The sequence below is a fragment of the Camellia sinensis genome, chromosome 7, assembly GCF_055761805.1.
Source record: "Camellia sinensis isolate YWXY chromosome 7, ASM5576180v1, whole genome shotgun sequence".
Lineage (NCBI taxonomy): Eukaryota > Viridiplantae > Streptophyta > Magnoliopsida > Ericales > Theaceae > Camellia > Camellia sinensis.
The window spans coordinates 3,830,936-3,857,107 of record NC_138967.1 but is presented as its reverse complement, the minus strand read 5'-3'; the positions used below and the strand labels follow the sequence as shown (position 1 = coordinate 3,857,107).

Here is a 26,172-nt window from a genome sequence, read left to right as displayed (position 1 = left end):
AACATTACATTAGTCGTGTGCCTTGTCTACTAATGGTAAAAATAAAAAATTAAAAAATTAAAATTATTATAACATTGCATTATTTTTTGATTTACACTTTACTCTCTTATTATGTATTACCTTTTTATTTTTGTCAATTTCAAAATCATCCATTTAGGCATTTAAATTATAAAAAAAAAGTACAAAAATTATCTTTTGTGGGAATAACAGTGGAATAATTTTTTTTATTGTTAAGCAATTCAAATATTAAAAATTTAAATTTGTAAAGGGTGACATTCTAGCGTAATAATTGTAAGTTTGACTTATATAATAATACGAAAAAATTTATTATACACAGCCCTTAAAAGAAGCATATTATATTTATCCTTAATTATGTTATTTTATTTTTTAGTTATGACTAATTTAATTTTTATGACTCATGAGATCTTTAATTATATTTCATGTGATATTTAGTTATTATTTTTTTAATTATAATTTAAAAAATAAGGAATTTTATTTTTTTATTTTTTAATAAAATGTCTATAGTCTTTTCCCAATAATATATATAGGTTCTTAATTTGTTTACATATTATTTTATACAGTTTTTTCACACAAGTGTTGAATCAAGTGAGAATGTGTAACAAAATTGGTAGAAACGTAGTTATATCGACATTATTTTATCATTGATATAGATAATATGGAAAGCAAATCACCCTGTTTGATTTTTATTTTCAGAATTTACTTTTCAATTTTTTTTTTAAATTTTTACTGATTTTTTTTAATATTTTAAGTAATTTGTTTTTAATTTTCACACACCTAACATAAAAACGCTTAAAAAGTATAATATTTGTAAAAAAAATCTTTAGAAAAATCACTAAATACCAAAAAATATGGGGAAAAAAATTCAGTAAATTTTTTATATTTTTGTGTATTTATTAATTTTTAAAATATTTTTTCACAAATATTTTACTATTTAGATACATTTAAGTAAGGTGCATCTAAAAAAGTAAAAAAATTGCTTAACATTTTAAAAATATTCACTAAAAAAAAAGAAATAAAAAACTTAATTTCTAAAAATTGAAATCAAACACACTAACTAAGATGAGCATATGATCATCCAAAAATGTTATGAATTCACCTATATTAATTCATAATTTATTTATAAATGTGTATGTATGGTGAATATTAAATTGAAAAAGTGTAGAATTTATGAGTAAAATAAATTTAGACTATTGATTTATTTTTCTAAATAAATTGTGAATTTATAAGTCTAAATTTATAATGTTATTGATAATCACCTTGTATAAAGAATGGAGGGCAAAGTAAACTTAAGGTTGGTAATGTGCTCCTCATATAATCGCTTAGAGTTTAATTATTGGGATTAAATTATGAAAAAATAATTTTTCGTAAATTTTTTAATTCTAGTATAAATAATCTGTCTTTAATTGAATTTGAAAGAAATTAATTGAAATATGTATAAATTTTTTTTTTGGGCAAATTTTTTAATTCTAGGGATTTCATATCTTACCACTCGCAATGCTCTTCCATTTTCAAAGGTCGGGCACAAACCAACACTTCACAGAGACGAGCGAGGGAGAGAGAGAGAACACCGAAGTTTCACTCTGCGTCGTCAATGGCCGTTTAGGGTTTCTATTGATTATTCTACCTCCCGATAATCAAACCCCTTTTTCATTTTTATCTTCCCTGCTATCTCTCTTCTTGACCCTCCAAAACACTAATTTCAATTCAATACGAGTTTCCAATTCAATATCCGTAGCTTTTTTACTGAGAAGCGTGATGGGTGCGCAAGAGAAATCTCCGACGGCGAAGCATTCGATGCAGGTGAGGGGTTTCACTGTTGAAGCAAGAGCTTATTTCTTTTGCCCTAGAATTGAGGTTCTCATAGTTTACTTGTTATTATTGAGTTGGGTCTTAAATACAGACTTCAATTATGTGGTTTGATTGTATTTTATCATGGTGAATTCACTTGCTTTTGGTGCTGTGAGCATAAAATTGTAATATTATAGTGTTTGATTTGCTTGTGTTTTAGGATTGCAGTGGGATTCTAGTTTCTTGGACCCTAAGTTGGTTTGCGTTGTTTGGTTTGATTCAGAGGAAAGAAAATTTCAATTTTCTTTTCACAAGGTTTATTAGTTGGTCCAATCATTGTTGGAATATTTCACAGTTGTTATGGAGTATTGTGGAGGTGTTTTTAAGCACATTTCTGTTCTGGTTGTAGGAGATCAACCCAAGTTGAGTTGGCTACAGAGATTCTGGCCATGTGAAGGAAAGTAGCAGCCAGCTACATGGTGGGGAAGCCATGTGAGTTGGCCATGAGGCCATGAGGCCATGAAGCAATCTGGAAAGCCACCGAAATGGGCTGGCAGCCAGCTCATTTCAAAGGGTGCCTCTTGCCTTTGTAATCTCTATATATAGAGAAGCTAAGGAGAGTTGAATACAGGGCATCATAGCTGAGAGAGTGTGTTATATAGAGAGACAGTGAGTTGAGAGTGTGTAATCTCCTCCATTTGTTGATATATAACAACATCGCTCCCGTGGACGTAGGCCGGTTTGCCGAACCACGTTAAAAGTCTTGTGTTTTTGCTTGTGAGTGTCCCCTGGTGTGCCCTAGATCCGCAACACTGGTCACTAACGCTATGTTTGGATTGAGTGATTTGGAGAGAAAAGAAAAGAAATGGCGATATGTATTTCTCTTACTTGTTTGAATAACCTAAGTGGAGAGAAATTGAGAGAAATGGAGAGAAATTCATTTCTCTTATAAGCCTCATTTTCATTCTTCTAAAAAGTGGAGAGATTGAGAGAGAAAAGAAACCACTATTTTCATAATACTAATTTTGTCCCTATAAAAATAAAAAAAATAAAATGTTTGAAAATATAAAAAGGTTATTTTGGTAATATAACATAAAATAATTTTTTTTTCTTTTCTCTTAATGAAATCTAACCAAACAAGAATGAGAGAAATCATAATTATTTCTTTTCTTTTATTTCTTCCTTATCCAAACAAAAATATGAGAAATCACAATCATTTCTTTTCTTTTCTCTCCTAGGTTCCTAAACACAGTGTAAGGGTTTTAGTGCCAGCTGAGTGGCAGTGACCCAGTTTAGAAATGCTTGGAAATGGGCATTTTGTTTGTGGCAGGTGGCAGTACCTGTAATCAAAACTTGATCCTCGTAACAAGTCGGCCATTTAAAAGTGAAGTGTTGGAAATAACATTTCAATGTTATTTGTTGATTACATGATAGTACAAAGGTTAAGAACTTTGCTAGGTTTGTGATATGCTATTTGCCAAGTACATGATAGGATTGCTACAGTTAGTAGTGTTCAAAAACTGAATGAAACAAGTTATTTGAAAAAATATTTGCTAGAGCTTGTGACAACCTTGATCGCCTGCATAGTGAGGACATGTGTGACCTTGCTTGTCTTTGGGTGTCTAGGTAGAGTGTCGGCTTTGTCTCTATTTTGCCAAATGGCATATTAATCCAATATTTTGGAGTATAGCTGCTGATATTATGTCACTTTGCAAGTTGGTTGGGGCCATTTTGCAAATGCCCCCAAAATTCCTTATGCTGCATTTAATTGATGGGGGATAGAAAGGGAAAAGGAAAATAAAAATCATTTTTCTTTCTAGTACATGTGCTTAGTTGTTGCAGGAAAATTTGGGCCCCACCACAATTTTACTGAATGTGGCATACATATACACCAATTCTTGGTAGGATGCTCCCTCTGGGAACCCCCCCTACAATCCCCAGTTTAATATTTCTTAGCAAAATAATGAGCCGTATCTGATAAACTGAACTATAGCAGAAAAATAAACCATTTGTAGTTTATTGTACATTATTTTTTTTTTTGCTATTGAATGGAGCATTAGGATTTACCAAGTTTGATATTACAAATACTCCAATTCATGGAGCTTGATAAAGCAAGAAGAAATTTGTTGAAATAGCAAATAGATTTGAATCGAGATACATAAGATTCACTTTATTTAATAATAATATATATATATATATATATATATTTGCACAGTTAAGTTCCCATTGAATGGGGTTCTTCTCGGAGGATAGATTGGGCAATACCTAACTTGTGGCATTATTGAGAATTCTAGTTTCAAACCTACAACCTCAAGGTTAGTAGACTGAGGCCTCGTTTGGCAAGTGGCTTTTTTAGCCAAAAAGTCACTAAAAAAATCAAAAAGCCAACAACCCATATCAAAAAGTCAAAGATTCTCTTTTCTTTCTACTTTTTGCACATCTTTTCGTAAAAAGCCAAAAAGTCATCCAAACATACTAGTTTTTTTAGCTCATATTTTAGCCAAATAGCCAAAAAATTACTAAATTAGCCTGTTCCCGAACGAGGCCTGAGTTGTAACAATATAAATTTTATATGGGTCTTGCTAACAAGTGCTCCTGGGCATAAGAAAAAAACAAAAAAGTTGTAGAATATAAGACAATTTTCGCTAATTTTCAATACATTTTCTCATTGAATTAATTTTGTACTTTTTCACCATTTCCAAAACACTTTTTACATAAATCCCAATATTAAACAATGTTGTCGGGCTCTTGTTAGTATTTGCCATTTTATATATTTCTACAAATACACAATAGGGGTGTTTGGTGTGACTTTTTTGAGCCAGCTTTTGGCTTTTAAAAAGTTATTTTAGACTGTTTGGTTAAACTTATTTCAAACAGCTTCTGACTGTAACAACTTATTATAAGTCAAAAAAGCTGATTCTGAGAAGCTGCTTACCCCTTACTTCTAATTATCAGCTAATGCTGTGGACATATTAATTCACGGTTATACTCTTAAATTTTTTTATTTTTTATTTTTTTAAAAATAGAAAAAGACCCAAATGGACTATAAAATATTATTTTTATTTTTTATGAGAAATATAAACAAATAGTGAATAATAAAAAGTAATAGTTAATTGAAAAAGCTGCTTCACATTGAGTTTATTTAACAAACACTATTCAGCAACTTAAATGTATAATCCAATAGTTATACCAAACAGATTAACAGTTTCTGATTAAAGTCATAATCTATAATCTGTTTTAACAGTTACACCAAACAGGACCAATGTTTAACATAAAATAAATATCAATATAACTAAATTGTATTGTGAAACACACGATTCTAACAACCATGTTTTTCATTATTAGCTCTCGAGAAGCTTTTTCCGAACTGGTTGTAGTCACCGTATGTACACACTATGAGCCTCTCTTCCTTGTGCACCATAGACGCATTTGATCATGGTGTATCTTTCAATGGTGGGTTTCTATTCTATGTCTGCCTATTATCTTTGGCACCATTGTTAAGTGAGAATTCTGTTAAGTTTTTCTTAACTGGTGAAAGTGCTTCTTAGTTTATATTTAATTTCAATTAAATTTCAGCGTGTTAAAGTCTACCGTCTGAGTGGTGATGGGAAGTGGGATGACCAAGGAACTGGGCATGTTACTGTTGATTATTTGGAGGTGTGGTTGTTTCTGTAACCCGTTTTTCCCTTACATTGTTAAATTTGTGATCAAAGGTTCCTTGTCAAAATGAATTGACTGATATTTTGATTGAGTCCAAATATCAAAACACAGAGATCGGAAGAACTGGGTTTGTTTGTTATTGATGAAGAAGACAATGAAACATTACTTTCGCACCGTATTAGTTCAGATGATATTTACCGAAAACAAGAAGGTATTCTTTTTGTTTACACAAGTGATTCTTGTTATTCGTTTTTTCCTTAGGGTTATTGCTTAATTTAGTTTTTTTCCCCTCCTTCCAGATACAATTATCTCATGGAGAGATCCAGAGTTTTCAACTGAATTAGCTCTTAGCTTTCAGGAGACTACAGGGTGCTCATACATATGGTAACTAGTAATAGTATCTTCTCATTGGTGTTCTATTGCTTTGTAGTTTTTTAAGCTTTTATTTATTTTTCTTTATTACCTAATGACATACTTTTTTCATGTAGGGATAACATTTGTAGTGTGCAAAGAAATATGCATTTTAATACTCTTAACAGTAAGTATTAGCTATGATCCATATGCATTTTAATACTCTTAACAGTAAGTATTAGCTATGATCCACTCTTAAAAAAATTATTGTCATATTTTCATGTGATTCATCCTTTCTTGAATTCCCAATTTCTGTAAAGTTAGAAGCTGGTTGCTATCTGATTAATTATAGGAAGGTCTTGTTGGTCCAATTTGTGTAGATAGTTTGTAATTTATTTTTCTCTTTCCTCAAGATTATTTGGGAGCCTTGATATTGCTTTTTAGTTTGGATGTTAAAATATTGGATCTATTTGGGTGATTGGAACGAACATAGTCAGATTGGTACTTGAATCATTGTTTAACTTTCTAATTTCAACTGGTTTTGTTGTTTCTATTTTGATTTGACTCAAACGTCTTAGGGAGGCTAAAACTATCTATTGGTAATCTATGATTGTTAACATCATACCAACGTAAATTTAGTTGTTTGTGTATTGGATGCTATCTGTATAGGTTTGTAGAAAACATGCGTTGGACATCTAATAGCATTCTTGTTGTAACTTGTATAAGTCAGTTTCCTTGTTGGGTTGAGTAACCAAATAGTTGAAAAGGTGTCCATCTATGTGTTTAATGTAGTTAAGTGGTATTAGATTTTACTTTTTAAGTTTGCTTAGCATTTATAGTTCAAAGCTAAGAGTACATTGAGAAATCTAGTGTATGCAAGGTAAGATTTCTTAGTGCACATCCATTGAGAAATCTTGTGTATGTTAGGCAAGATACAAGATTTCTCAGTGCATTCATGAGCTATTGCACGAGATTTCTTTTCTTTTTAAAGAAGTTATAATTATTCCATAAAATAAAAAACAATAAAGGGTGTGATAGTAAATTCATAAACTCAGTTAGCTTCATTTAACCTGCTGTTAGTGGAGGGGAAGCTTTTGTAATTATGTTAAAACTGTGGGGTTAATTGTAATTTTTCTATACTTCAAGGGAGGGGTCATTGTAATTTACCCTACATTGAATTATATGAACTTTTGAACTTTGTCTCAAGAAAAGTGATAATTTCATCTATGTCCCTATTTCAGCACTTCTTAGGAAACCTTTGCCAAACACATTACCAACTATTTTTTCAGCACTGCTAGTTAAATGCCTTCACAGGCCCTTTGTCCTGCAGATTTGTATTTTGTCATTTTAAACAATTATTCATAAAAAAACTTGTATTGTTCATGATGCTATGAATAGTTGATCTTTGTTGTTACTTCTGCAGATGAGACTTATCATAGTGTCAACAGTGAATTGAGGGAGTTGCCTGCCGTTGAGCTATCTACACTTCCTATAATACTGAAGGTTGAATCTGATGCCTTGGTGTTTGTTTTGGTTATTATTTTCTTTTAATGTTGCCTTTTATGCTGCTGGATTTGAGTGATTAACATTGAACACCTATGGTTAAATGCTGAATGATTATTGAAAATATGTTTTCACAGTTAACTGAAGTTTTTAGTTTCCTACTTGGTCTGTGTATCTGATAACTATGGTATAATTGTAATCACTAAAGTGAGTATGAACCACTTTGAGAAGCTTGTGATTCATGTGACATGTTCTTTGACATGTTGAGAGAGACGGGACTCACATAGCCGATATGTTGATATAGCTTCTTAGTGTTGATAATGTTTTTTCTCTTCTTTCCGTTCTTCATGTTTTTCTTTCTATTTCGTAAGAGGAAGCTGGGGCGGTTGCATCCTTGGGTTTGATGTGGTGTTAATATTGGGAATGAAATAGGCTTCTTTTGAGGCCGCAAAGACTCAATTTATCAGTTGAACTTGACTTTTATTTTATTTGGCATAAATTTGTCCTTGCAAGGGTGAATCCCTCCCTTGATAATCTGTATATGTGATGTGTTCACATTTAGGAAAAAACAACCTAGAGCAATAGATTTATCAGTTGTTGTTGATTTCAAATCCAGAGTTAGATGAAAGGGTTATCAATCTATCATGTGTAACATAGACCAATTTACATAGTAGTATGTAGGAATGATGTGATCCAAGTTGAATGTGACTTTAGCCTAAGAGGGTGTGTGAGTTGAGGCTGTGACAAATATGACTTCAATGAAATTTATGAATTGTGTATATAATTTTGTATATAATTTTACCTATGAATTGTGTATATAATTTTGCAGATGTCAAGTTCAAATGTTAACGGAGGTACCTCAAATCAGTTGACGTATTGCAACAGAAACTATCCTAAATGTCGTAAGAAAGCAACAATTCGAATTTCCGAAACGGAGCAAAACAGAAACAAATTATTTTATTGTTGTCAAAATTGCGGCGATTTTATTGGATGGTGCTTGCCTACAAATTCACAAGGTAGAGGTGAAGGAGTAATGCAAATGGAAAATATGCCAACTGTTACCGAACAACAACTTCGACTTATGAACGAACAACTTCGATTTCAAAGCGAAGAACTCCAATTTCTGAGGGCGAAGGTGCTTGGGTTGGAAACAGACATAAATCAAAATTCGTGTCGTATTTATGGGTTGTTCATCTTGCTTGTAATTGGTATCAGTGTTAGTTATAAAAATGTAATAGTTTTGTAATCTTTATTTTTGTATGGTTATATGAACTTGGTGGTGGCACTTTGTATGGTTATGTGGTTATGTTTGTAAACTTTTTTTTTGTATAGCTATCTGGACTTGTTAACTTTGTATGGTTATATGGTTATGTGGTGGCACTTGGTATTTTTATGTTGTTCATTTTGTTCAGCAGAGCTGTGTAATATGTGTAATCAATTTGTATGGTTATGGTTATGGTTATGTTGGACCTCTCCCAGCAGAGCTGTGTAATCTGTCCATTAGAGGGTGGAATCAAAACAGGAAATAAGTGTAATCTGTCCATTACTGGGTGTAATTAAACAGGAAATAAGCGTAATCTGTCCATTACAGGGTATAATCAAAACAAGAAATAAGCGTAATCTGTCAATTACAGGGTGTTATCAAAACAGGAAATAAGCGTAATCTATCCATACAAGGTGTTATCAAAACAGGAAATAAGCGTAATCTGTTCATTACAGGGTGTAATCAAATAGAAACTAAGTGTAATCTGTCCATTATAGGGTGTAATTAAAACACAAAATAAGTGACATTAATCTGCCCATTACCAAGTATATATATGCATGTATTCTGCTCCTAATATTTAAACCAATAAATCCATAACTCAATCATATAGCAAACACCCAACATAATAAATTTTGAATATTCTTTTCATTCATAGCATAAGAATCAAAAAATAATGTCATAAAAAAATAACATGTATCAAACATTGTTCCCATTGCAAACATTGTTCCCATTGTTCCCAAACATGTCATTTACAAACATAGTTCCCATTGCAAAAAATAACATCAATAATGACCCAAATTTGAACAACATAAAAAAATACACCCAAATCTGTTTAAAATATAATAACATCATCGTTCGTTCAACGATGTCCATATACATGACTGTCAGCAGGACTATGTGAGGCTTGCAACATTTGGACTGGAAAGTGTTGAACTGTAGTGCCTCGAAGCAACTCCTGAAACGATGTCTGAGTGGGATAGACTAAAAGCATTGACTGAGGCGTATTACTTCCCTGCAATAGTGCTAAATTTATTAAAATATTGATACAATGTGTACTTCCATTTGAATGTAAAGTATGTAAGTAATTATAACTCACATCATATGTAGGATACGTGACATGATGAACACTTGTGTGACCCATGGGAGGTCGAGATTGAGAACTATAGACACCATGACCATGACCCTAAAGTAAACCAACATAAAGCAAATAATATATGAAATAAAAAAAAATACTAATCAGTGTGTTTGGTTTGAGTTTTTTGGATTAAATTTTTTAAAAATTGAGTTTTTTGATTTTTGTATTTTTTTTGTTTTTAGTGAATATTTTTAAAATTTCAAACATTTTTTTTACTTTTTTAGATGCATCTTATTTAGATGTATCTAAAAAGTAAAAAATTTGTGAAAAAATATTTTAAAAAATTAATAAATACATAAAAATACAAAAAAATATACTGAATTCTCGTATTTTTTTTTTTGGTATTTAGTGAATTTTTAAAAGGTTTCTTTCACAAATTTTTTACTTTTTAGGTATATTTATGTTAAGTATGTCTAAAAAGTAAAAAAAAAAAATTGCTTAAAATATTAAAAAATTCAGTAAAAACAAAAAAAACACGAAAAATAAGAAAGTAGAATTTTCTGAAAATAATTTTTGAAAAACTCTAACCAAGCATGCTGAATGCATTTTCATTTTAAAAAAACACACAATATGAATCATTACCTCAACATAATTACTACTCATAATGAAAGGAGGTTGATATTGACTTTGGAGAGTATAAACAGTAACACCCTATACAACCAATGCGAGAAAGTAAAAAAACATTAATAAAATAAAACAATGGTTCCATATGAGGTTCAATTTCCCTAAGGTCTATGCATGTCAAAGGTTCAATTTACCTGTATTGAATGATTACCAATGGCCAAAGGACGTTGAGATTGATCTTGGGGAGTATAAACAGTAACACCCTATACAACCAATGCAGGAAAGTAAAACAACATTAATGCACATTGATGACCTTTATCTTAGGATGTACATAGGTGCCAACTTGCTCGATGCCAAATAATTAAACAAAAACGCTTTGATGTTGCTTTTGATATAAAAGCCAATTTGCAACCTTTTTTGCCTTTGATATAAAACTTCAAGACAGCAGTATCAGAAATAGACCAAAACAAAAGCGATTACATGAGTAAGCCATTATAGGTTTTTTATTCTCCTTTTTTCTGAGATATGCTCTGTTGATTTTACAAAGTTTAACCCTTTGGAGTTCTATCATTAGCAACATAATAAATTTAACATGGGAATTTCCTTTAGACAGCGCAGTCAACAAGCATATGTGCTAGACTACAAGTGAGAAAGAACACACATGTTTTTCTTATCAAGTAATATACAAAAACTAATCTGTTTCTTGGGCATACATGAAATACATTCCAAAATGAAGTTTGCTACAACACAAAACTGAACAAACCCATGATTTCATGTCATAAGAAGAATCTAAAAATCACTTCCAAATTACACAATTCTCATAACAAGACAAAATTTGTGATAAGCAACTAACTCAAACCAGGGGAAGCACAAAAAAGTTTACCTGTATTGAATGATTACCAATGGCCGAAGAAGGTTGAGATTGACCTTGGGAAGCACAAAAAGAACCATCTTACATGCATAATAAATATCACCCTACTATATTACAAGAATAACCAATCCAACAAGATTAATACAAGGTTGCACACAATAGTAAATATTACCTGAATACAATTATTACCCATGGTGGTACGAGGCTCAGATTGATTTTCAGGAGCACAAAAAGCATCACCCTACAAATGACCAATTTCTTTAATTCATTAGTTTTCCAACACACATAACACAAAATTGGTAACACATCACATAACACATAACAAAATGTCATTTAATCATAGGTTCAATTTTGTGTAATTACCTCATTTAGATTGCATTCTTTTCTTCTTTGCAATGGATTTTTTCATCCCGTCCTTGATCCTCCTTCTTCCCTTACTAGTTGCTTGTCTTTTCTTGAGTCCCTTAACTTGGATTGGACAATCTATTTCTTCACTCTGTGGGCATGTCTTAGTTGAGGAATTTCTTAATTCGGTAATCTCCACTTGACCACAAGTGTGCCCACTTAATTTGTCTTCAACCATGACACTCAGTTCTTCACATTTTACAAGTGACAAATGATAAGTTTCTTCACTTTCGGCAACTCTACTTGCTATTGCTCTAAACATATTCATCAATGACCTATATCAGTTGCTTTGATGTAGTTTCACATCAGCCTTGACATCATCCCCACGCCTATCTTTCACACTTCCAGCCCTTGCTTTTTTAGTCCATCGTTTGAGTATGTATTGTGCGGGAAGGTCCTTTGCATTGATTATCTCTCTAAGCACCTTTAAACAATGTCGACACACTATGCCTTTCACTTCAAATTTCTTGCAACTACAACTCAAAAAATCATCTCTATCCATTGTCACATTCTTATTTTTTTTCCATCTACGTCCGTTTGAATTGTGAATATGGTACTCTCACCATCATGAATAGTGCCTACAATGGACGCTTCAATGGACTGCACGTACTCATTTTGGAATTCCTCAAAAATTATTTTGGTGTAAATATCTGCCATTTGCCTTAACATCACAGTTGGAATGGAAACCCTTGGCAATTTTTGGGACAAATTATACTTGGCTTCCAATTCTTTATACCTCTTGTCATAGAGCATCCTCTCAAAATGCATGAAAAATTCTATCAAGTTATGATCACAATGGAGATAATCCTTCAAAAATGCATTGAATGATTCACTTAGTTGAGTAGTACTCATTCCAACTGCCCAAGAATTCATAATATATGGCCATCCACATTTCTCCTTCACACCAAAAGTTTGTTCCAACCAATGATTGTTGTGTATATCATATCTATCAAGCATTTGGTCCCATTGTATTATGAATTCTTCTTCATCATCAATTTGATGCATAAATTTTGAAAAAACACCCTTCACCCCAACATCTTCAAAGAGGGAACTTACATGCTTCACAGCATTTTACATCAAATGACATGTACAAAGTCGGTGGTTTGTACTAGGCATGATAATTGGAATGGCCTTAGCCATCGCAGCATCTTGATCTGTGAAAATAGTTTTTGAAGTTTTGTTTAACATTGCCTCCAAAAAAATCTAAAACAACCATGTGAATGATTCGGCAGTCTCATCATACATCAACGCTGCACCGAATATAACTGTTTCTCAATGATGATTAAATCCAACAAAGGTTCCAAAAGGTCTATGTTCGTTATTTAATTTGTAAGTAGTGTCAAAGGTCACTACATCACCAAATTGAGCATAGTTCATTATCATTTGTGCATCGGCCCAAAATATATTACTTATTTGCTCTTCACAATCTAATTGGACTGCATAATAAAAGGATGGATTTTCCAAAGTTTTCTTACGAAAGTATTGCAATACACTACCCGCTTCTCCATATTCCAAATCTTTTTGTCTCTTCGATCTCAAGTAATTTTTTTGGTCCAATTTGGTGAAGCCAAGTGATGCTCTTCCACTAGATTCGCTACCAAATAGCTCATAAGCAGACCTAAGAGGAATTCTAGATTCTGAAGCCAATTCTACTTCAATTGCTTGGGTGGTAGATATTTTTCTTTGGGATGGCAACATATGAATGCACTCTTGAGGCACAAGATCATGATTATGATGTTCAACAAAATCAACGGCAACATATTTTCCTAAATTTCTATCTAACTTGATACTAAATCGAGCACCGCAACCACACCTCACCTCTTGTCTCGGAAATTTTACTAGTGGATCTCGTTTGTCAATACCCCGAGTTCCTTTTTTGTAACATACAAAAGTCCGTGAAGTTATTTCCTTAGTATGTTTGTTGTTGTGTGCATATAGCTTCCTAATACTAAAGCCCACATTTCCGCCATAGGTATTGTAAAAGTCATATGCAGTTTGTTCAAAGTTAAATGACATGCCCAATTTCGGCTTCCAACCACAATTAGCCACCTCATCAACAACATTATTTTCTTCGATTACCTGCAATTCGATTTATAGGTTCAATGAATCAATTTATATTACTTGGATCTATGACTTGGATTTTTTTGGACAAGTATGCCAGTGTTTAATTTTCTATCTCTAACTTTGTAATTTAATAAAGTACCTCTGTGCATCCAGTTATCTAAATTATCAACATTTACCAATATATTTTAATGTGTTCCCTCATTTATTACTTGGATCTTTTAATGATTTCTCTCATTTATATAATTTTTATGAGACAGTTGATTAAAAGGGATGTTTTGAATTTCAAAATGAGGATAATTAAGAATCCCCCAATTTATATAAGTGACCTTATGCATAAAAGCACAGATTTGCTTCCAATTATATAATTAGGGTATGTATAGACTGCTGTAATTGCATAATGAGGGTATGTGTAGACTGTTGTAATTGCATTATATATATACACAACACAAATCTAATACCAAAGTTTCGAAACAAAGTAACAAAGTTCGTTTGCTCACAATTACTAGTTGTTGCTTTGTATTGAAACAGAGTAACAAAGTTCTAAACAAGCAAGTTACATGTTTGCTCACAATGCCATTAGATAATGCTTAAAAGCACAGATTTGCTTCCAATTATATAATGCTTAATAACACATGATTAGCACTGACATATATAAAAAATAGGCAAGATTTACATATACAACTAGGAAGTATAAGATTTACATATGTTAAGCAATGTTAAGCAGTACATATATAGCTATAAAGCAATGTTAAGCAGTGTTAAGCAGAGCTATAAAGCAATTTAAACCAATTTAAACCATATCAGCAACTATAGTAGTTGAGCATATCAGCAACTATAACCATAAAAAATGTAAATATAGAGAAATGACACAGAGACTGAAATAGACCTTGTCATGGCTGCAATGTCGTATTCTCGCCGTCGCGTCACATCGAACTCACGTCCCTCCGCCATTGTTGCCTCATAGCCGGACTCGCGTCCCTCCGCCAACCTCCCTCCATCATTGTCACCTCCCTCCACCATTTCTCTCTGTCTTCGTAGATGGCGCCGATCATCTCTCCGTTCGTCGATCGTCTCGTTTTCTCCAGCTATGCCTCTCTTCTCTTTCTCTCTATCCAGCTGCGTGGTTAGGGCTAAACAGAATAGAGAGGGACGAAGATGAAAGTCAAATAAGAGTTCAAGCGGGAAACTCAAATTTTGGGAGCAAAAATTAAAACAAAAAAAAACAACTACATGAAACGATGCCGTTTCCCCAAAACGACGTTGTTTTGGGGAGTGCGACAGGAAAGGCCACAGGAAAGAGCGGCCGACGATCCATACTCGAGAGGTTATTTGGTAGGCTTAAAGCTTCGCACCATTTATTACGTCAATTTATTTATTCAAAACTCAATAAAAAAATATTAAATTTTATTGTTTTGACCATTAAATATTAAGCTGAGACATATGGTGACTTGTCCAAAATGACTAAATAATTTTCTCCATAGTTGGCGTAGAAGGCTAGGTTTGTGTGGATAAAGATAGTAGAAACGAAGGAAATGAAAATAAATATAATTGATATGAAAGTAGTAGAAATTATAATAAAGTTGATTTTTTTTTGCAAAAAAATATAGGAAAATGTAAGAAATCTTAAATTTTTTTATAAAAGTAATTATTTATAATTAGAATTGGTACTTTGGTAATCTCAAATTCATACTCCTTCGTACCAAAATATTTGTCCCTTTTAGAAAATCTAACTTTTTTTGGTAATATAATTATTATAATTAAAAAATATTAACTTTTCAAAACTATCCTTTGATAGTACATTTTTATGGAAATATCAATTGCCATAATTATATTTTTTGTGTTAATGAATTTTTAAACAAAAAAAAGAAAAAATAGGAAAATCATGTTATTTTAGTTCTTCATTTTTAAAATAGAATAAGAAATTAATATTTTAAGACAGAAGAAATATAAAGAAAATATACAATATATCTTTTTTTTTATTTTACTTTTTATAATTTATTTATTTCTAAACAAACAAACTGAAAGGTCCAAGCCCAAAATGTTAGGTAGCGTGTTTGACACGTGTCCTTGTTTACACATGTTCAACACCCATACGTTGCTTCCGGAGAGGTGTCCGTGCTTCATAGGCCCTTATATTATTATTTCAAATGTGTCATATAATTTCATCGTATATCCGTTAATCGTTACTCTGTACAAAACATTGTTGATCCCTAAGAGGGGGTTAATAGAAGCAATCATTTCCCAAGATAGAGAGGGCTAACGATTTAAGTTTTTATTTCTTTCTCATGTTCTTTGCCCATGGACAAATATTTCATTGTCTCATCCTTCTGTTAGCTTATTACTCCTTTTGGTAATGGCTATTTGCTATTCCCTGAACAACTCATGAATAGTAATGGCTATTTGCTATACCCTAAACAAGATGAATAGGTTTTCGGGTAAAAGTTCTAGGTGAAGGCAACCTTATTTGAAATATTATTCTTAAATGATTTGTGTCCAAACCCTTTCATTTCAAATTCATGCATCCAATCACCCTTACAAATATGCTGCTTGGGAGTATTTTGGAAGCCGGTAGCCCAATTAAAGGGGGCAACTTGTTAATCATTTGGCATATTGTGTTGGATTGTATGCATTATTATTTGATGGATGAGCTTTTGCTAGATGGTTATGGTTTCAGTGTTGAAATGCTTACTGTTGGGAAATTTGGTGCTTTTCATTATATGGGTTATTTTACAGGCATATATATATGTTGGGTGAGTTTGGGGAGGAAGTGCAATGGCTGCCTCAGTGGCAGGCAGCTAAGTCCTTCATGATTATTATTTCATTATTGTTGTTATTTTAGTTTGATTAGGAGCCGTGCAGGTGCATGAATTATTTGGAATCAATGTATTAGCTATCACAAATTTACAATGCAATGGCATGATTTGTTTTGAAGGTATTAGTCCCACAAATCTTGTGCATTTGAGTTCAGTGTTTAGTAAGAGTCCAAACTATGGCATGTGCAAGACTAGGGCACAAAAAATAAGCTGATTTATTAATTGTGATCCAGTCATTATCATATTGGCAGTTGAACTCAAGCAGGTTGGGATTTGGATTTTATTTTATTAATGGTATTATGTACAATCTTTAGGCACTGAATTAATGTGTTCCTCCTTCGGTTTTGAGGGCATTATTTTGTATAATGATGGTATTTATTAATGATGTGTTTGGTTGAAAGATTTGAGGAGAGATTTGGAAAGGAAAATGGAAAAAGTAGGTGAAATGTAAATAAAATATACCTATATTTCACATAGTTTCACACACCTTTTCCCTCTCTCTCTCCAAATCCCTCTCTAAATCCCCTAACCAAACACAGCGTAATTGTTTTCATCTTTCATTGTGCTCCACTGAAAATGTGGCAAGCCTCTGATGACTGGTACTATAAAACATGAAAAAAGGGGTATATCATATAAAATTCTATGTATACCCATTATATTTCTGTCACGACCCAAACCCGTCCCTATGGGTTTAGCACCGTAACCGGCCAGTAATCCGAGATTACCGAAGGCCTGCTTCACAGTAATACAGTAATATAGAGTACAGGGCTGGCGGAAGCCAATACAGTAATTAAATAATGTCCAATGAGCTGTGACAATCTGTATGCAAAAAGACTTTTCATTCAAATATATACAGTCAGACAAAACAGTATGCACATATATACAATCATTCAGTTCAGGGACCTAATCCCTATTAAACAGTACGGTAACAGTCTATACAATCGCACCAAAACAGATATAGAGACAGACGGGGAAATCAAAAACACCCCTAAGCCGTAGCTTGACAGGCTCGGAACCTCGCAGTGAGGCACAATGGTTGGCTTGACAAAACTAGAGCTTACCCCGACGCTTCTAACCACAGTCTGGTGCCTGCACACCTACATATATATATATGAGCAGTGAGCTAAAGCCCAGTGAATAACACAATGCGTAAAGGGGTTAAGAATGAATGTCCTTATAGTAATGAAAACAGTTCATTAAATCAGTATTTCAGTCGTTCAGTTGATACAGTCATATGTGGTACATCCATTAGCATAACAGTACAGTAAACAGTAGGTCTTAAAAGACCGAACAGTAAATGATGGCCATCAGTCAGTAACAGTAGTGGTTTCAACGAGGGAACCGACAGAGATCTCTGTAACAGTAACAGTAAACAATAGTTGCTAAGGATGCCACAATACAGTTCAGAATATATGGCATACATTCATTCAATTAACAGTATCAGTTCAGAAAGCAGTACAGCTCAATTGTTCAGAAGATAATCATTTTGAACATATCTTTACATAGTTGTTACTCACAGAGTTCTGGGCTACAGTAAGCTAGAGCGCGTCCCCAGTCGCCAACCCTACACAGTTACAGATTGAACACACACTAAGTTACACAGTTGGAAAAGATAATAACTTAATCCCTAATTTGCCTCGGTGTGGTTCTACATCTATATCCTCATTAAGATGCCTTAAACTAGGCCTAAGAATGCCTAGGATGAGATGAAGATGCAAAGATGCACTTTAAAAGTATTTTCAGAATTTTCAAAAAATAGGGGTCACGCTCGAGCGTAGGTTACTTCGCTCGGGCGGACATGCAAACAAAGGTTTCCGCTCGAGCATAGAATTACCCGCTCGAGCGTTCTGCAAAACAGTCCAAAGTGCTGGATAGGTGAAAATCACGCTCAATTGGACGCTCGACACCCACTCGAGCATGAGACACAATGTCCCGCTTGAGCGTTAATTATTCCGCTCAAGCGGACTTCAAAACAAAATAAGAATGCTGGGAGCACGATTTCCACGCTCGAGCGCTAGTCAACCCGCTCGAGCGTGAGTCCAAATTCTGGAAATTCCAAATTTGAACCTCAAGCTCAAAACCAAGTTTTAAACCATAAATTTCGATCCTCTTGGGCCAATTTTCCAGAAAACACATCAAAACTCATACTTTAACATGATTCAAAGCTCAATTTGTAAAATCAAAGCCCAAGGGTGTTTCAAATAAATGCAATTCAAACCAATTTCCATGAATATGAAGAACATGCAAACATGCATAAATTAAAACCATTTCAAAGCTTCAATTTGATGCTCTAAGGAGCCAATTGTTCCAAAAACAAGATGAAAACAAGGACTTAACATAACCATGAGCATGCATGAGACAATTCTCCATGGAATCAACTCAAAATTCGACAATTCAAACATGCATGCATGGAATGAGCTCTAATTCAACATTAATGAACCAATTCTTGACTTAACTCTTTCAACTACCATGATCCATGCTAGAAGGAACTTAAATACCCAATAAGAAAGATGAAATTCATACCTAGGTTCCTCAATTACAAGTCTAGAGGCTCAATTATGCACTTAAGCTTTCAATTTTTCAAGATTCAAGCCAAATCTTCTACGTTTAATTCACTATTCTCACTATCACTCTCTCTTGGTCGGCTAGCAAGGACAAGGGCTGAGGAAATGTGTTTTGTTTGAGTGAAATAAGGCTCAAGGATGTCCTAGGTAGTGGCCACTAAGGATGGCAAAATTGTGAATAAGTAGAACAATGCAATTTAACAATATTTAATCTAATTTAATCATACCTAATCAATTTTCAGATAAATATGCTATAAATTCACATAAATCACAATGATTATAAAACATTAATTGGTTTCCGGTTCGGCCGCCGATAAGGCCTTCAATTAGCAGTTTAAACACAAAGACACAAACAGATCAATTAACAATCAACAGATAGAAAATGCATTTAAACAGATACAGTCAATCAATCAGTTTCAGATTTCAGTCAGTCAGTTCAGTATTTCAATCAGTTCAATTACTTCAGTTATAATCAGTTTCAGTTTAACGATAATCAGTGGTTATTCGGTAAACAGTGATGAGGGTTGTTACAATTTCCTTCTTTTTCTTGCAAAATCCACAGATCAAACGGGTTATTACTGCTGTCATGCTCAATCAGCATTTACTAGTTGACATTAACTTAGCTGATTTGAGGGGCTCTCTTAGAAAAAGATTTCATGCCTTTTAAATTTTCCCTTCATTCTACTGAAATTTTTAATAAAAAAGTATTACTATATTTAGATTATTTTTCTCATTAAAAAATATTTTTGTTGGGGAAAGCTACTCATTTTGAAACACTATAAAAGATAGTCCATTAACAAATGGGGAGTTATTATGAAGAGAAACAAATATTTAATTTCTTTGACAAACCTATTTGAATAAATAATCTTTAGATTTTTTTGAGAAAATTATAAATTAGTTATATTAAAATAAAAGTAAACAATATACATATCAAGAAAAATAAAAACAAGACTCTAAAAAGTCAAACAAACAATTTAACAAGAATTATAACAATAAAATATAAAACCACCAAAAAAATAGCTAGTATGATCTAAGGAAAATATATATGGTTTGAAAAATCAAAATCTGTATCAAACTAAAAGACCGAGATCTATATTTTGGAAGTATTTTGAGAACTCGCTGTAGATACATTGGAAAGTTGTCAGAGTTGTGTCGGAAATTCACAAGAGAAAGTCAAAAACAGAAAATCTTGAGATATAGAAAATATTGTAAGGTGTTATAAAACATCACTTACATTATGGGGGTGTTTGGGAATGAAGTTTTTTGGTTTTTTATTTTTTTAACTAAAAGACAAATTGGTTACAAAATAAAAAAAAAAATTAATCCAAATAAAATATCACATCAAACTCCATAATCATTTCATTTTTTTTTTCCTCACAAGCATCACATCCAACCACAAAAACCCAACTATCTTCCCAAACACAAAAAAAAAATTTCTCCAATAATATTCTACAACTAAAAAAATCCACTTCCCAAACACTCACTATGTGTTTATGTGGCCATCTTCAATGGTGTTGGATGAACCAACAAAAAGATATATTATGAATCATAAAAATTTATTTTAAATTTAATCTTAAAATAAAGTTATATGGTGTAGATTTACAATTAATAAGATGTTGGTTATATCTAAAATGATTGTAATTCATAAATGTGTTTTTCTAAAAACAAAAATCTGAGTATTTTTTTTATTTTATTTTTAAATTTGTTGCATTGTTAAACTAAAAATAATTCCTCATAGATTATGGGCATTAAAAGAGGATAATTATTATTATTATTATTATTTTGAGAACCAAAAGAGGATAAATTATAATAAAAGTCTGAAAAACTAGGCATACATACTGTTGGCTTATTTTTCCTACGAAGGAAAATATCATAAATGCGAGCGTGCCAGAAAGGACTGAAAAATCCTTACAGATTAAATTCAAGCCAATTATCAAGCGATTGTGTTGACGGTTCTTTTGTCTCAACGAAGAGGACTTCAAAATTGTCAAGTGTAGAGAAAAGACAAATTAAAAGAAGAATGAGGGAGACGGAGAAAGACGATTGAGTGAACAATCAAAGTAATAATTACTTACCTCTACTCCTATGCTTTGAAAAGAAAGTGCATAAAATGTTTCAAAATGGAAATGCTGAAAATAAATGTTTCGAAATATAAATCTATGTTAAACTTCTCCTAAGATAAGGAAAATGACAAGAAATATTGAAATAAATTGTCTTTGATTATGAATTCTGGATCTTTACAATGTAGCCATTAATGGCTATTTATAGAGGAAAAAATACAGCAATAACTACTTAGTAACTATCCATTTATTCCATCTTCATTCTTGTCTTGCCATGTGTCCTTTTACTCATCTACTTTGTCCTTCCACTCATCCACTTTGTCTTTTATATTCTTCATCATCTTTATAACTTCTTTTAACTTCCAAATGAATAAGAGGATGCCACGTGTCCTGCAATTATATAAATAATAAATAATAATAAAAATTACAGATTTATGGTGCCGACATTACCCCCCGCGACCCTTAAAAATGATGTTTACTTGAATTTTTGAAGGGCCGAACCAAGCACATGACTAATCTAAGCAATAAAATGCTTCGAATAATATCAACAAAGTGCTTTGAATGATATAATAGCACCAATGAAGTGCTTCGAACGAGTATGAAATTATGACTAGATGTCTCGAATGCTAGCTATTATGGATTAGTAACAAGCTTCGAAGGTGGTATAAAGGACCAAAATCATCTTTCGAAGGTTAAAAGTGCCGACAAAGGACAAATTACATCCTTGGAAATACTCAGTAAAGTTTCGAAGGTTCACAACCACCATTATTGTTTCTTCGAAGCTGTTAATGCAAGATGAAGTGCTTCGAAGCTTACAAAATTATGGCAAAAGGGCCTTCGAAGCAACTTTTGGCCAAATTGTGGTTATTTAAATTTTGTATGTTCTGGTTCATACATAATTAAGGAAAATATTAATTTTGTGTTTCGAACCAACTATTAATTCTTCGAACACCAAAACTGTTGTTTTTCGAACCAACTTATCATGCCAAAAATAGGCATTATTTGACAACTAATTAATTGCCATTTTACATATATTTGAAGAGAGGTACACATTTCGAAAGTTTTCTCGCCCCATGTTACATTTCGAATGTGTTTATTGATAACAAAACCACCATTCGAAAGTCACATATGTTACTAAAGGATGAAAGTCGTCATTCGAAAGTACTCATGACATCTCTTCATACCAAATCCAAAGAGTTGGATTACTATGAAATTAGTTTAGCATTTTAACAAGCCATTAATGGCTATAAAATGATATTTCAATGAATAACATGCTTCGAAGTGTCTTGGGACATATTTCGAAGGTAATCACAAAACCAAATGATGATGGTTTTATGGATCAACCATATTTTTGGCCCAATATATTTCAATAACGAAATATTATTTGCTAGTCATTCCATCAAAGTCAACGTTTGATGTGATCCACAAATCCAAAATAGATTTTGAACAACAAAAGTCATGGTATAGCGTGACCATGAAAATTCATACTTTTTGACAGTTTGAAAATTTTTAAAAATTTTGAATTCATGAACAGTGGCTTGTTCATTATTCTTGACCATGTTTGGTTTAAAAACATGACTTTCGCCGAATTGATTTTCATAATTCTTTGGCAAAGTGGGTTGTTTTTCCATGTTAGCCATTAATGGCTTATGAAAATCCCCCATAAGAATGTTATTTTCATGACTTGACTCTCTAAAAATTAGTTTTTTTACCCCTCGAGCCATGTATGAAACATCATTCTTAGCCAAATTTGGTTAAAAAACATGCTCTTTCGTTATGCTAATTTCATAATTTGGCTCTTTAAAAACGGACTCTTGAACCTCCCGAGCCATTGATGAAATCAACTCTTTGTTTTTGCTATTTTCAACCATGGAAAAATTCTGAAAAAATTCACCCATTCCGGCTATTAAGGCCTCAGTTAAAGACTTGGTAGTGAGAGTTGATAACTCATCATTCCATTGGTGAATTTCCATATCAAGTTGATGAATTTCTCCAATTAAATGGTATCTTTTTTTTTCCACCAAATAATATTGTAAGGGATGAAAATTTATTTCATCAAGAAAATAGATCTCTTCTTGAATATCCAAAATTTCTTGTTTACGCCAATAAATTTCATCTAGGCTATTTGAAATAAACAAATCCAATTTATTTTCCATTTATTACACTTGACGTTCCACTGGGCGTGACAAAAATTGTTGGCTTATTTTTCCTACGAAGGAAAATATCATAAATGCGAGCGTGCCAGCAAGGATTGAAAAATCCTTACAGATTAAATTCAAGCCAATTATCAAGCGATTGTGTTGACGGTTCTTTTGCCTCAACGAAGAGGACTTCAAAATTGCCAAGTGTAGAGAAAATAAAAATTAAAAGAAAAATGAGGGAGACGGAGAAAGACGATTGAGTGAACAATCAAAGTAATAATTACTTACCTCTACTCCTATGCTTCAAAAAGAAAGTGCATAAAATGTTTCGAAATGGAAATGTTGAAAATAAATGCTTCGAAATATAAATCTATGTTAAACTACTCCTAAGATAAGGAAAATGACAAGAAATATTGTACGGGGAGCAAATATTCTGGCAAGCCCGTACTCCTTTCTTCCGAGCTCTGTCGATGTCCGATCACCTGCGAGCAAGTAACGGTGAGCTACCCGGCGGTGTGTGGCCGGAAAAACCCTCTGACGATCAAGTTAGTACACACCTTAGGATGGATAGAGAGAAGGGAGAGAGTGTTTGAATGTAAGAATTCCTTACAGAGATGTTCGTGTCCCGCGTATGGGGGGCGCAGACATGCTTATATACCTTCTGAGCCCCATATCCACTCCCAGTCATCTCTTGACACGTGGCTCTACTATCCCATCTATTAGCGTAAACCTTGCCGATCATCACCTAATCTCAACTGCCTAACTTCACAGCTGGAGCTCGGCTGCCGAGCTGCTCTACCACGGGCATGCCATGCTTCATACTCGAGCGCCTAACCGGATAAACACATGGAGGACCAGGCTAGGCGGCATCCCGGCAGTGCCTAGCCCGGGTAACTCATTTGGTCGGCCTTTCTGCCGGTCAAACAGTCTCCTCGGTTGACCACACCTTTCCGGGCGCCGGTCACTCAGCTTGTCTGGCTTCAGCCATCCCTTGACCAGGCAGCTCGGTCCAACCAGGCGCTATCTAGCCGAGCTCCATCTTGGGCCGGGGTGACTCGCACTTGGCCCAAGTTCTTCCCGGCTCAAGTTCTGGCAGCCCACTTCTTGGCAGATGGCCAATCATCTCGGCCCCATGCACCGTTGGGCTCTCAATCTGCTCGGCCGTTACTTCGGCCCAACTCCTGATCATAAATCACCCTCTCAATTGCCCCTTAATTCCGTTCGTGAAAGCGTGACTGGGATTATTCTCTTCGACCGAGATAACACTTCTCCGGTCTCCAAGAGGCCAGAAGGCAACTGAACTAGTTAACAAACTGGCCGCAAACTTGCCCGGTTATCTGCCACGGATGACGCCCCCTTCTTCGGAAGTAGCTCGGTTGGCTCTTCGACTTTTTAACCCGTCGCTTCAGTACTGATATTGCCATAAATAGGGACACGTGGCGGGCTGCCATTGGTCATCGGGCAGCCAACCCACCGTCCGTGCCAGAATTTTGAATTTTGGCGGCCTTTCGTTCTTACATATACAAGACACCCCTATTACGATCTCTTCCTACTGCTTCTCTTCTTCCTGACGACTCAGAGCTCAAGTGCCTTTTCTCTCCTCATACTCGACTGCCATTCTTCGTGCTTGGAAGAACAGCCCCAGCCCTTCACATATAAGATCTTCAATCCCTCTAGAGTAGCTATATTTTTTCATAATACACACATTAGGGCACAAAAACGTAGCTATTAGGGCATAGGCCATAGAATCAGTCCTAAACCTCCCTTTGTTCTTGGTGTTCTTCTTCTTCCTGAAGAACACTGAAGAACTGGAGCGAACCGGGCTCCTGGTCTTCTTTTGATCCAAAAAACCAACCTGACCGAGCAAATGACATGTTTGTCTCAAACCCAGCAAAAACCGAGATAACAAAAGGACTTGGTCGCTCAACCGGGCTAACATCTGGTCTGCTTGGGCGACCGGGCTCCTTAAATAGAATAGACAACCGAGGTGGTTTGGCACCCTTAATGACCGAGCTAAAATCTAGCTCCTTTTGCGCGACCGCGCTAACACTTAACACTTGCCATCCTTTTCCTGCAGAGTCCAAGGGGACCACTGTCATTCCTGAGGCTCTCAGGACTGAGCAGCATCCAATAATCAGTGCCAAACCCCTCAGCCGAGATACACTAAGCCGGCCACAAATGGGGAAATTCCGCTTCCTAGTGGATACTCCGGCCGCGCTAGCTGCTTTCAGAGGGGATTACGGCATCCCGGCCGATGTTCATCTCGAACTGGCTGAAGAGGAGACCACACCTTGGGGCAGACTTGACCAATGCCCCTTCACCGTGCTCTCTATTGTCGAAGGGGGCCTCCATTTCCCGCTCAACCCTCTTATAACCGAGTTCTTTCGCCGCACCGGGCTGGCACCCACACAAGTGTCAACCAATACCTATAGAATAATCAACGGCATTCACGAATTGAACAATCGGCTAGGCACCAACTTGGGTCTAGCCGAGATATTGAGGCAATACACCATGGGCCACACTGGGGACGGTTTGGCTTATTACTTGAAGATCAGACCGGGCAAGGAAAAAATTGTGACCGGCACCCCGGATAAAGATCTTCACAACGATGATTTTTTCTGGGTGTCGGGCAATTACGAAACAGCCGAGGTCCCGGGCTGGTTTATAAACAAGGGCTTCGGTTCTTCATGTAAGCCACTCAAACTTGCTCGGTTAGCTTAACGTTTTACCTTGTAACTAACCGATTTTCTTGTTTCCTTTGCAGCAATCCAAGCCTTGCAAGCCAACTATCAATTTCCCAACGTCGAAGCAATTCGGACCGTGCTTCGGTATCCTCGCCGAGATTGCAACGAATTACTTGGCTACACACCGACATACTGCTCTGCGCCGGAGTAGAGTAACTGACTTCCTCTGCGCCCCTTCGCCGCCCTCAGATCCTTCCCTTCCTGACGTTCCCCTCATTCGCCTG

General features: G+C 34.4%; 1 protein-coding gene across 2 annotated transcripts in view; it reads left to right on the top strand.

Annotated features, from left to right (window-relative positions):
- The first annotated feature begins 1,286 nt into the window (after positions 1-1,286).
- Positions 1,287-26,172, top strand: part of LOC114314569 (uncharacterized) — an 82,475-nt gene continuing 57,589 nt past the window's right edge. For both annotated transcript variants that reach the window (XM_082881583.1, XM_082881582.1), the window contains exons 1-6: positions 1,287-1,821; positions 5,386-5,466; positions 5,581-5,680; positions 5,769-5,853; positions 5,958-6,007; positions 7,244-7,323. In XM_082881583.1, the coding sequence (XP_082737709.1) occupies positions 1,516-1,821; positions 5,386-5,466; positions 5,581-5,680; positions 5,769-5,853; positions 5,958-6,007; positions 7,244-7,323 (702 nt within the window). In that variant the 5' untranslated portion in view covers positions 1,287-1,515. The remainder of the gene's footprint in view (positions 1,822-5,385; positions 5,467-5,580; positions 5,681-5,768; positions 5,854-5,957; positions 6,008-7,243; positions 7,324-26,172) is intronic.